The 12332-nt window shown below is 41.1% G+C and overlaps 1 protein-coding gene across 5 annotated transcripts; it reads right to left on the reverse strand.

Moving 5' to 3' along the window:
• Window positions 1-204: 204 nt before the first annotated feature.
• Window positions 205-12215, reverse strand: LOC111003143. 5 transcript variants are annotated; one of them, XM_022273508.2, is made up of 4 exons: window positions 12071-12215; window positions 4856-4990; window positions 2376-2507; window positions 205-2306 (listed from the first exon to the last, which is right to left on the reverse strand). In XM_022273508.2, the coding sequence occupies exons 2-4, from the start codon at window positions 4976-4978 to the stop codon at window positions 450-452; spliced, it is 2112 nt and encodes a 703-aa protein (XP_022129200.2). In that variant the 5' UTR covers window positions 4979-4990; window positions 12071-12215; the 3' UTR covers window positions 205-449. The 5 variants fall into 5 exon arrangements, with proteins under 5 accessions (XP_022129200.2, XP_022129199.2, XP_022129202.2 ...); XM_022273507.2 differs by lacking the exon at window positions 12071-12215 and adding an exon at window positions 5308-5415; XM_022273510.2 differs by lacking the exon at window positions 12071-12215 and adding an exon at window positions 5238-5257.
• Window positions 12216-12332: the final 117 nt, after the last annotated feature.

Consider the following 12332-nt stretch of genomic DNA (forward strand, 5'->3'; position numbering starts at 1 on the left):
TGTATAAAAATGACAGTTCAACTGTGCCAATATCCTATCGTAAGTTTCAGTTTAACTATCACCAGTTTTTTAAATAATTAAAAAGCTATTTGATATGTTAAAAACATAGACATGCATATTTTAATATTATTTGTACGGTTTTATATACTTTATTTGGTGTATTGATTATCAAATATAAGTGTAAAAAGCGAAGAGATTGCATTCTATCCGTCGCCAAAAATGGATTGTCTTCGTAGGGTTTAGTTATTGGGATGCAGAGAACGATCGACTGTCACGGTCTGATCTCAGATTGTTTTCAATCTGAGATTGTAGTTGATTGGTTTCGGGCGTAAGTCGCTTCCAGTCGCGCACATCTTCCATTCTGAACAGTTACCCAGTACCACGCATGGACACTGTGGCATGGTCATCGGCAAGTACGTAATCTGCCTGCTCATTTGCCTCATCTGTTTCTAAGACCTCTTAAATACGATAGACCGCAACAGACTAACAAAATAATTCGTCGACTCGTACATTTTTTGGCTGATTTTCTTCGAATTCTCCAATATATTAGTAGCAATCTCACTTTTATATAGAGAAAGGATTTCCCATTGCCATGTCGGTATTAATGTATTAATATCCAATTGTTCATTCGTTGATTCGGTAACTTTAATATAGAACTGTTTTGAATCACTAAGAAGCCCCAGCGATAGTGTTACGCGCTTTGTTTCTTGTTTAAACACTGATTTGAATTTTATTAGAGAAACGAAATCATTAGGCACCAGGGCTGTGGTGTCCAACAAGGTAATGCCATGCATTTGAAGTAGATTTTGAAAGTATTTGAAAGGCGATAGGGTTTTTGTTCGCGGCAATTCGACTGTATGCATCACCACCCATTCGGGTTCGAATTGGTTCTGGGGTTTTTCTGGTATTGTCCAAGCAACTTGGGCGGGTGTTGTCTCAGTTATAGTCTTGTTAGTGCTTTTGTCTGCCATTAACTGGGAGGCGGATTTAACTTTTATTCGCGGCACAAATGGTATCGGCTCGTTTGGTTTGTCATTCACTTGTTCACTCACTGCATCGGCCAAGGATACTGTGTTTGTAATGATGGGCATAGATAGATTTTCTCCGCTAGAGGAGACACTTTTGGTTGTCTCTGTCTTTTTCACTTTGGGATTCGCAACGGAATTTGTTTTTAAAAGCTTTAATAGCATTTTATCGCCATTATCGTTAGGCATTTGCTCTATTGTAGAGTCTTGTGTTGAATTCGCATCGGGAGTTGGAAACTCATCATTTACTAGTATTTTTTGTAAATTTTCCATATAAGTGTTACCGTCTGAACCAGTTAGTCCGCTCGCAATAACCCAACGAGGTTCAGTATCATTTTTATTGTCCTGCACTTTAGTTCTTATATGAACGCATTCCGTTTCTGGATTTTGACTAACTCTAGGATTCCATTCAATATCAAGATTTTTGTGTTCCAAGTAACGCAATAGGCCGTTGCAATTAAATGATTTGTTATTGACGATTTTTCGGCCAATGCTTAGAATTTTATGTTTCAACTGTATATCCCTACTCTTGTCGTTGTCATTGTTCAAATATTTCTTGACGCAGGAAGCAACCACCTCGCGAATGATTTTTTTAGGTCCTTCATAAGTTTTGGGACTTGGTGTCTCATGATCTGAAGAATCAATATCTACACATTCAATAACATTATTTTGTAATTTATTTTTACTCGAACCGGGTTTTTCTAAATCTTTCTGTATGGGATCTTCTAATACAACTGTCTCATTGGAGCTTTGAGAAACTAGCCTTAATCTTTTACGTTTACGTTTACTGGTATCATCATCTGAGGAGTCGGAAGAATTTTTTTTCCCCCGATGACTAGAAGATTTTTGTATGTACATCACGCGGTATTGATCATATTTGTTTAGTAGAATATGATTTTCATCCATAACAACCATGTCGTTAGAGCTGACAAAATTAGTTTTCTCATCGATTCTGGGCAGTTGGATTTTACATTTCTTTAGTATGTGGCCATATTTTTCTAGCAACGCACTGTGCTTTTCCATATGTGTTATGAGAATCTTTTTATTCCTGTACACGACTTCGCAAAATTTGCACGCGAAGTACTTGTTGTAATTTTTACGCCATGGTCGTACTGTTTTGGTATCATGATTTTTTATAACAATTGAATCATTTAAATTTGGCTCTGGGGATATTGGTTTCTTCTTTAAAGTCAACTTAAATGATTGTTGAGGCTTTGTTTCAGGTATACTCGATTGTGTTGACGATACAGTATCCTGCTGTTGTAAAGGTACCACCACAATCTGGAAAAAACAAGACACGTTGTTTATACTCTTACCAGCAAAAATAGCAGAATATGATAAAGTACTCACACAATTAGGCTTTGCATTTTTTTTAAGACCGAGTTGCTTTTCTTGATAGGTTTTCTTTTTTTCATGGAAGTCTGACAGAATAGTCTCACATTTTTTGCAGATCAACTGAGGTAGACCATCAAAGGGATCGACCTGTAAGAAAATTTTCAGATTAAACCAACTAATTATTTAGTATAACCGAGTTAAGATTGTTAACGGAATCCGTAGCGAAGGACCAAAAACTGATCTAAATATTTTTCTATAAGAAGGGTACAGTTGCTAGATATAGGCAGGCTGCTTAGTGACAATGGCATTGGAAGGAGTTTGGATTACAAAGATACTGGACTTGACAACTGGGAACAACAACAAATAAGAGATGAGAGTGCAAAGACTAGGGACAAAGGACACCTAAAAAAACACCCTACTTACAATAACAACAAGAAAAGATTCCAAAAGAATATATACAGAACAAAATACTACCCAAAATATATTTTAAATATCAAGAAAGAAGTAAGAGCCAAGCAAAAAAGGGCTAAATTGCTTTTACAAGGTGATAAAAATCCAGGCGTAAGAAAAGGATAAAGAAGAAGAAAACACCAACAGAGTCGCCCAAACGGCAAGATAACACTAACGATGTGAGACAAGAACAAATAACATAACAGCCTTTAAATAAAGCTTTCCCGCTAGGTAATGAGCGCTACCTATATCGTGACCAAACCCTTCCTAATATGGGACATATGTCTGAAAGACAAATCCCATAAGATAGATAAACCCCTAAACAGAATATCAATTTACACATCGCAATACTAAATGTATTACTCTCTCAAGTGAAGGGAATCGAGATTCGTGAAATAGAGAACGCACCGCAAAATATTGGATGGAATATCCTGGGCCTCAGCGAAATAAGAGGATTGGAAAATACAATTGAAGAACAAAGAGACTACATATAACATACTTTTGTAGTAGACGAAACGAAAGGACAGTGCGAGGTAGGTTTTATGATAATTTGAAATTGTGATCTTTCCTTTCCTTTTCTTTCTTAGAGTGTATCCGACAGAATAACAGAAAAGCAAAAAAAGGAAATATAGTAGAAGGATTTAATAGTTGAATAATGTAAACAAATATACTTTTCAAACATACAACATTAAAACGGAAAATTGAGTTGTATTTCTTTGCGCACATACAATAGTCCAGCTGCAGGGTTGATGCGTTCATCGATTTTTGTTTAAAACCAAATTTTTATGTTTATTTATAATTAGGAGAATATATATTTACTAGGGTGACTATCAAAATTTGGCGGCCATTAATTTTTATTTAGTTTTTCTTAAGTTTATTTAATTTTTAAATTAAATAACGTCTACATAACGGTACTTAATTTATATGAAGATTCTCAAAAATTACGGTTGCCGTTGCGCACCTGGCCGCACCTCTTTGCAGCCAAGTATAAACAGGTATCATTTCGATAGACTTATACGTTTATTTCTTTCTACTATACAATTAACAGCAATTATAATTAACTTTCCTGTTATTACAACATTATGTTAATGCTTCTATTATGTGACATAATAAAATTAATGACATTTGCATGACACTTCATATATGGTGGATTTTTATAATAATTGTATCTAATTGTACGACTTTCTTAGCAAATAAACAATTTCATTTCATTTCATTTCACTATTTCTGAGGTCATGGACATTTCAGAATGGATAAAGGACACACTGACTAATAACCAAAATATATGTTTTAATGTGTTATAATTATTGTTGATCTGCAAAGGCTTTTGTATTTCATATAACAATTAAATTGTTGCCGGGCAGACACATTTTATGTATTACACTGATCACCATGAGATTAGTTGAATATTCCACACATTTTGTGACTAGCTAAGCACAGTAGTGAGTATAGATCATCACCCGAGATCTAGAGAGACTATATCATATATAAAGAATAGCCATAGTATAATGCAAGATATGGTAATTTAAGTCCAATATCTACAATTGGAGCATGGGGCAAGTCATCAGTATCAAGTGTTTAATTGATAATAATTAATTAATGTTGTGCATCCCAACCCGAAACAATAATGGTTTAGCCAGGACCAAAAGTGGTAATGTAATATTCACAATAGGCCTCCAAATTGCAGATCAAGAATATGATGACAAATATTAAATACCTCTTCGCCTATAATAGAAATTACACCAGATTGAATGTCACTGCTTTGTACTCCAGTTGGTGTTTACCAACTATTGAGCTTTAAATTACTAATGAACAAATAAAGAACAAGAGTAGCTCATTATTTTCTTTTTGTAATAGATCATTATGTATAAAATCAACAGTATATCAGAAATTAAATTTAATCACCAATTACTGCTTTAGAAAGCATAGTGAAGTAGGACATGTTAAAGCTTCTTATTGCACCTATGCTTATAAAATAATTAACATGAATCTGCATAGAGAAAATAAACAAAGCTTAGAGTAGTGTATTATTAAAAGGTACTTACATCTATATCAAAACAGAACTTTATTTGTGCTTGTACATTTGGAACTATTTGATACTGGCCCATTTCATCTAAACATAATCGACAAGTTATAAAAAGCTTCGGATCCACTTCTATTTTATACATTCTACAACAGATCTGTAAAAAAAAGGTTAAACAAAGTTATTTTTTTAGGTTATAAACGATGTGTTTATTATTTACTAACAACTTACTCGTAACGTTTGCCGTTTTCGAAAATATACGTTGGGAAGTTTAATTCTATACAATTGTTAATATATTTTACTTTATGAACATTAGTTCATTTTGAAATAATTGTTAATGAAATTTATCCGTAACCATATTATTAGATTCGTTTTGACATTTTTACATTTGAAAAAACCGCTACCTATTAAGTGGTAGCAAAACTTCCATTGCGCAACTATCTAGCGGCGTAAGAAACATTTACATCGATTTACCATTGCACCTATTTATATAGTTTAGCGACATCTATTAAGGAGTAGCAATTTCACAAAAAAGATTCCCGCACCACTCCCAGCAAGATGCGTCTGTCGCTACGTCGGCCATGTTACACGGAGCGATGACATCGCGGCGTGCCACCGATGACCGATCACCGATGTTCACATTACGTCACGAATCCCCGCCCCCGCTTCCCCCAAATCGCGCGTATATCGCTACGCCGGTCGACACCGCATTCCTGAGTGCTGAGTCATCGCGTCGCGCCACCGATGGCGTCATGCACTTCGACCCGCCCACCCCGCAGCCGTCTATGTATGCGTCTGCTGTGACGTCATTTGCTCCTGCTGACGACGGCGCCGCCCCTACGCTGGTGGCGCCCTCCTCATACGCAACGATGGTGACCGCACCTATGGTCCACGCACAGCCCCCCAAGGCCCCTGTGGCCCCGAAGAAGCCATCATATCCGCCCATCGTGATCAATTTCCTGCCCAATTATGTGCATCATTTGGGGAGAATCAGCCAGCTGGTGGGACGTTTAGCCAACACCAGGGCAAGGGCTACCGTATCTCCCCCGAAACAGCTGACCAGTACCGGGAGGTCCAGTATTACCTTACGGACCTGGAGAAGGAGGACCGCCGGGTCTCCTGGTTCTCATACTCTCTACGAGCGGAGCAGGACCTCAAGGTGGCGATCCGGGGAATCAGGGGACCAGTCACCAACGACCCCGAGGAACTGGCCCAGGCGCTACGAGCCCGAGTACATACGCCCAATTCGTGCCAGGGAGGGCCGACCAGGGTGCATTTTTCTCGCCATCCTGCGGCGAACAACTGACATCACCTAAGCGATCTACAGCGTAACCAAGCTGCTGTACAGGACAGGGGTAACGATTGAAGCCTGGCGTGGGAAGCAAGGCCCTGCGCAGTGTCATCGTTGCCAATCGTTTAGCCATTCTTCGATGAATTGACATCGATGAATGGCGTGCGTTCATTGCGCCGGGGAGCATCGCGCGGCGGAACCTCCGAGGGGTAGCCGCCTGCTGCACGACGCCGAGACGCCGCAAACGCGCCCTACGTCAACAGACCCGCTGTCCGCGCAAGCGCGCTGAATTGCACGCCTTCGCCGATCGGGTCAAGGCCGCACTCAACGACCACGCCACCGAGTCGTGGAAGCGCGGCCTCGACGAGGCCAACACGGTTTGGGTACCGCTGCACCGCCTCTGCAAGCGCCTCAGTGGCACAGCCGACCCCATCCGCCCGTTGCGACACCCAGACGGTACACTGCGCTACGACACTGAGAGCCAAACCGCAGCTGTTCGCGGGCCACCTTCAACAGCAGTTCTTCCCTAACCCCGCGGATGACCCAGCCCGTGCGTTAGAGGTCGAGACCGCCGTCGCCAAGCAGCTGGGCGCCAGACGGCAGACGAAGAGGTGCTGTTCATTTCGCCGAGCGCCGCCAAGACATAAGCAGCGCGGCCCAATGTCAGGAAGGCCCTCGGCCCGGACGGTATCATAAACGCAGTTCTGCGTCACCTACCCCATCGTGCGGTGGTAACGCTTATGCGTCTCTTCAATACGATCCTCCGGACCGCACACTTCCCCGAAGCCTGGAAGGAGCCAAAAGTCATCATGTTGCCCAAGAAAGGCAAAAGCATCTTCGACCCCGCGAGTTATCGCCCTATTTTATAACTCGCCATGCAATCCAAGCAGTCAAGGCCATGCAGCTGTCGAGAATCAGGCGGCACTTTACTCCTAGGCCCGAACAGTTTGGATTCGAAGCGAACATTCCACCACCCTCCAGCACGACATCACCGTCGCCCGTAACAAGAAAGAGATAGCGACTGCAGTATTTCTCGACATGGAGAAAGCTTTTGACCGGGTCTGGCACGCGGAACTGGTGCACAGGCTCCTCGCCTCCGACATAGCGCGGCGCGTGGTGGCGATCATTCGCTCCTTCCTTGTCAACCGGCGGTTCCACGTCCGAGGGGGCGAAGTCCAGCTGCTGACCGATCACTGCGGTGTCCCTCAGGGCACTCTATCGCCGAGCCTCTACTAGATCTATACCAATGACGATCCAGTCGCATCGGGGTGTGTGGTTTCACTTGATGGATCTTACACAGTCCGTTTCACAAGGCATTTTCTTTTGCGAACTAGCAAACTGTGGAATCGACTACCGGCGGGGGTCTTCCCTGAGAGATACAACCTCCAACAATTCAAAATTCGAGCGTACTCCTCCCTTAAAGGCCGGCAACGCATCCACTGAAAATGGGTGTCTATGGCCTGCGATGACTGCCTTTTTGCGTCTGCGACTGCGTCTCTCAGGCTTGTTTGCTGCCTATTATATAAAAAAAAGCGAAGACGCTCCACAGCACCTAGTTATCCCCACGGGACCCAGTCCCAAGGAAGTTATAATAAAAACACATTTTAATTGTGGCAAGTCAATACATATATAAGAATATTTTGAATGTGCGGGAAAATCAGCCAGCTGGCTATACGCTACGCTCTTCCAATAGATGTCTATTGGAAATTCCATCCCACAGCTCTTCCTTCATAGGCAATTCATTTAGGATTTCCGCCATTAGGCTGTGGAATAAGCTGCCTGAGTCTACACGATTGGCTTCCTCCCTATCTTCTTTTAAAACTCTTCTATATATTTCCTAACCTTATCATATCCTGATCAATCGTGACCTGTGTAATTCTTGTATCTCCTGTTCGTTTTGTAAATGTAATTCTCTATTTGCTATTCTTGAATTTGTAAGATTAGCATTTTAGTTTTAGTTAGTTATTATAATATATATAGTTATTAATAGATTAAGGTTCTATATATTAATATAAATTTATTTAGTTTTTTATATAACTTCTGGTTATGCACTTCTTGCACCCATCATTTTTTTTATTTATTTCTTTTATTACTAGGGTTGCCTGGAAGAGATCGCTTGTTAGCGATAAGGCCGCCCGATGCATCCCTTGTAATTTATATATATTGTGTTATTTGTGTTTCTTTAGCAACGAAGTGTAAATAAATAAATAAAATATATAAAAATAATTGTAGCTACCATAATCGTAGTACTCGTTATAAAGACAAAATTAGAGCACCGCTGCATAATTACGAGTAATTCTTTCCGAGGCAATTGTACGTAAGTAACACTGCAAATGAAATTCGGCTTAATGTAGAAACTGCCAATACTTTTATTGTTTTTCGAAGTAATCTCCGTTCCTCATCCACATCGTCGCATTCTATGGATGATTTGTCAAATCAAACTGGAGATGGCATTGTTTATAATAATATATATCAGAAGATCCCCAGGATATCGTTCCATTTACATTTTGAATTATATCTCTCAGGTATGACTAAGCCTTTTTCGCCAATGCCATAATATTGCAATTTTTTAATTAGTATTTCGTGATGGATACAGTCAAATGCCTTTGATAAATCCTAAAAACTCCAATCAAGAGATTTTTCCGAAGAATTTAAAATATCGGAAATCAATTTAATATAGGCATTGGCGGTGGAGCGACCTCTTGTAAAACCAAACAGATACATAAGTGCTTTTTTAATGTAGCGTGTAAGAATATTTTTTTCCAAAATTTAATCAATCACAGATCCATATGGTAGATGCGTGTCTAACCGTGTCAAATTTGTGGGGTCAGAAGTGCTGCCCATTTTGAATGACGGTATGATTTTCTTAGCTTCATCTACTCTTTTGGCGTCGGAACGCGACGACCCCATCGCTCACTGGTGAAATAACCTGTGACCGAGGTACAACCTGACAGTGCAATTTGTCAACCCCCTTCTTAGTGCGAGTACCAAGCTGTTGCTTTTAGGCTTCAGCCAAATAGGCAGGCACGACCGGGGCAGTACTACTGTCTCACAGAAAACCGGCGAGAAGTGATACAATTGGTTCATCTTGTTGTACTCGCGTTTCATTCGGTGAGAAAAGCTCTCGTCGCCTCGGGACGCTTGAAGTAAGGCACCTATCTAACCTCTGACTACGCGTTGACTGCGATGACCATCCGCGATTCTATGCGTGCCTGTATAGGTCCCATAACGGAATTGACGAAACTGACAGACTCAGCACATTCAAATGGCTACAGATTCCCTGCTCGAAAGGATTCCTACCGCTGAAATCGTGATGTTCGGCAACTTTGTTGTGTGGTCCAGAGTACTATGCCTTCTACGCGCCCTTCACGGCTCCGCTTTTCGGGTTGTCGCCGTATTACTAAAGGCAGCATATTGGGACGGGAAGCGGTGTTTCTTTGCATCTGACCCTTAGGGGTCTGTGTGCTTTTCGTCGGAAGCTCCAGATTCCTTCTCTGCCTCTGTCACCGAAGTGGTTCTGCAGGGCATGGAACTCTTTATTGCATTTTCTGCGGTGCCGATCGGTGGCAAGTATCAGCCCAGGTTTAAACGTTCTTGCAAGGCGGTCTCGCGTCGAAAGGGAGAATGCTTTAAGTCATGGGCTGAAGCGGCGATATCTCGTGATGGCAATACCAGCAAACATAAAAAAGAATATAACTAGCGCTGGCTCCGGTCTTAACGAGCCTTTTCCGGTACGTGTACTCGCTAGGCGGACAGTGCCTAGCGAGTACAGTTAAAGTGTTGGAAGACCGCTTCAAGACATCCAATCCCTAAAAAAGGCAATCGCTCTGATCCGTCCAACTATCGCCCAATACCTATAACCTCCTTATTCTCCAAAATAATGGAACCCATTGTTAATGGCCAGCTCCTGAGGTATCAAGAGGGTCACCAGCTGATTAGCGATTATAAGTACGGCTTTCATCGTGGTCATTCTTGTATACCTTACACATAGATGGGCAGAGGCAATTGAGTCCAAGGAGGAGGCACTAGCAGTTAGTTTGAACATAGCGAAAGCCTTCGATCGGGTGTGGCTCAGAGCACTGCTCTCGAAGCTTGCAGCCTATGGGCCATATTATGGCCTGAGAAATTATGCGACTGGATCTCCAGCTTTCTGGCCGATCAGAGCATCAAGGTCGTCAGCGACGGAGCATATTCCGACCTAAACCTGTGAACGCTGGGGTCCCACAAGGCTGTATTCTATTTCCGTCTTCTGCACATGAATGATATGTTGCAACTTACCAACATTCATTGCAACGCGGATGACAGCAATAGGGATACTCTTTACACTGGCCGGGCAGGTATTTCTCGGGCAGTTGTCGTTTAGTGAGTACCGGAACAAACTTGTGTCTGAAATCGAAACTATACTACGTGGAGTCTCTGACTGGGGCAGACTAAACCTAGTCCGCCGCTTGCAACTATATAAAGCGCAAATTCGGCCCCACATGGAGTACTGTTCTCACCTCTGGTCGGGGGCTCTCCAGCAGCACGGTCAAGTGGTGACCGTATTCAACGAAGGGCGGTTCAAATCGTCAACGACCAATCTCTTTGGCGTTGCGTTGAGATGTGAGATCACTCTGCATCTTCTACCACATTTACCATGGAGTTTTCAGAGTTGTTCGGATTAATACCTGCAGCTGAGTTTCATCATCGGACGTCGAGGCAGAATACGAAATTCCACTCGTATCAACTCGACGTCCCCCGTTCCACAACTGGGCGTTTTTTTTAGACAATTTATGCTGCGCATAGTCGCTTTGTGGAACCAGCTGCCCACTGAAGTATTTCAGAACCAATTCGACTTAGGGTCCTTCATGAAAAGAGCGTACCAATTCTTAAAAACCGGCAACGTACTCGCGAGCCTTCTGGCATTGAGTGTCCATGGGTGGCGGTATCACTTAACATCAGGGGGGCCTCCTGCACGTTTGTTCTATAAAAAAAAATTCTCTGACGACTCCACAATCTATATATTATAGCTAACTCTGTTAGCGTTGATTGGTGGAGAAGAACGTTGGTTGTATTCAATTTAATGATAGTTAAGAACTCCTCAAATGCAGAGGCTGCTTTGAGGTTGGAACTAAATACTTAAACATAAATACTTTGCCATTCATTTTCATCGTATATTCAGTGTCCTTTTTAGAGTTTGTTCCATACTCCTCGTTTATTATTTTCCAAGCAGTCTTTATCTGATCAGAGCTGTTTTTTATTTTAAAATTAAGTGTTGCACCTTAGCGACACTTCTAACCTGTTTCCGACTGCTAACCTACACACCGACTGCAGCGCAATCTGCAGGGCTGATTTGTGGATCCATCAAAAACCATCCAGGGCGCCACCCAAACGCATACAAACACTTCATTCAATTTGGTCCAGCCGTTTAAGAGGAGTTCAATGATATACACACGTACAGTAGAATTATATATATAAAGAAGATTACACTAACTGAATACTATGTGATAAATGAGAACAAATGCACAATTTCTATTATAATTCATAGACACTAGTAATTTACTATAGTTAAAATAAAATAAACCTTAGATAAGTAATGATTTATACGAGGAATAAAAAATCGCAACATGTTGTGAACGAAAGAGAAAACTTTCAAATAACTTGACAGTCTTAGAACAATATGGACAAGTCTCGGTCAATTTAATAATACTTGTAATTTATGCACCCAAAAACGGATATCTTGGATCTTACTAAATTGTACATTGTCACACGTGACGTTTGTCGTAGCGTATTTATCATACTAATATTTAACATATTTGAGCGCCATCTAGAGTCGAGTAGTAAAAACTATACCATTAGAACTGGCCACCAATACTGAGTCATGACAAGCCATTGTTATACGGAAATGTCACAAGAACAAGAAATAAGGAAAATTTCAAGGAATTTATATAAATAAACACAACATACCGTCTCCGATAATTCCCAACATTGAATGAAAAATAAGGACAATGCTTGTACCACAGTTGCAGCTAGCTAATAAGGAATTTTACTATTCTTGATTACAAAGCTATGTCCGTTGTGACTGGGTGCAATACAAGACTAGAATGATTGTGAAATGTGAAGTGAACAATAAGTTTTATTTGACAATGTCATTTTTATTTGACAATTGACTTTATTTATTCATACTTCGTTGCAAAGAAACACAAATCACAGAGACTTTAGTAATTAC

The sequence above is a fragment of the Pieris rapae genome, chromosome 23, assembly GCF_905147795.1.
Source record: "Pieris rapae chromosome 23, ilPieRapa1.1, whole genome shotgun sequence".
Lineage (NCBI taxonomy): Eukaryota > Metazoa > Arthropoda > Insecta > Lepidoptera > Pieridae > Pieris > Pieris rapae.

Coding starts and splice junctions, on each gene's coding strand:
- LOC111003143 (XM_022273507.2), bottom strand. Junction 2,508..4,855: donor AGTTCTGTTTTGATATAGAT/GTAAGTACCTTT, acceptor ATTTTCTTACAG/GTCGATCCCTTTGATGGTCT. Junction 2,307..2,375: donor AAAATGCAAAGCCTAATTGT/GTGAGTACTTTA, acceptor TGTTTTTTCCAG/ATTGTGGTGGTACCTTTACA.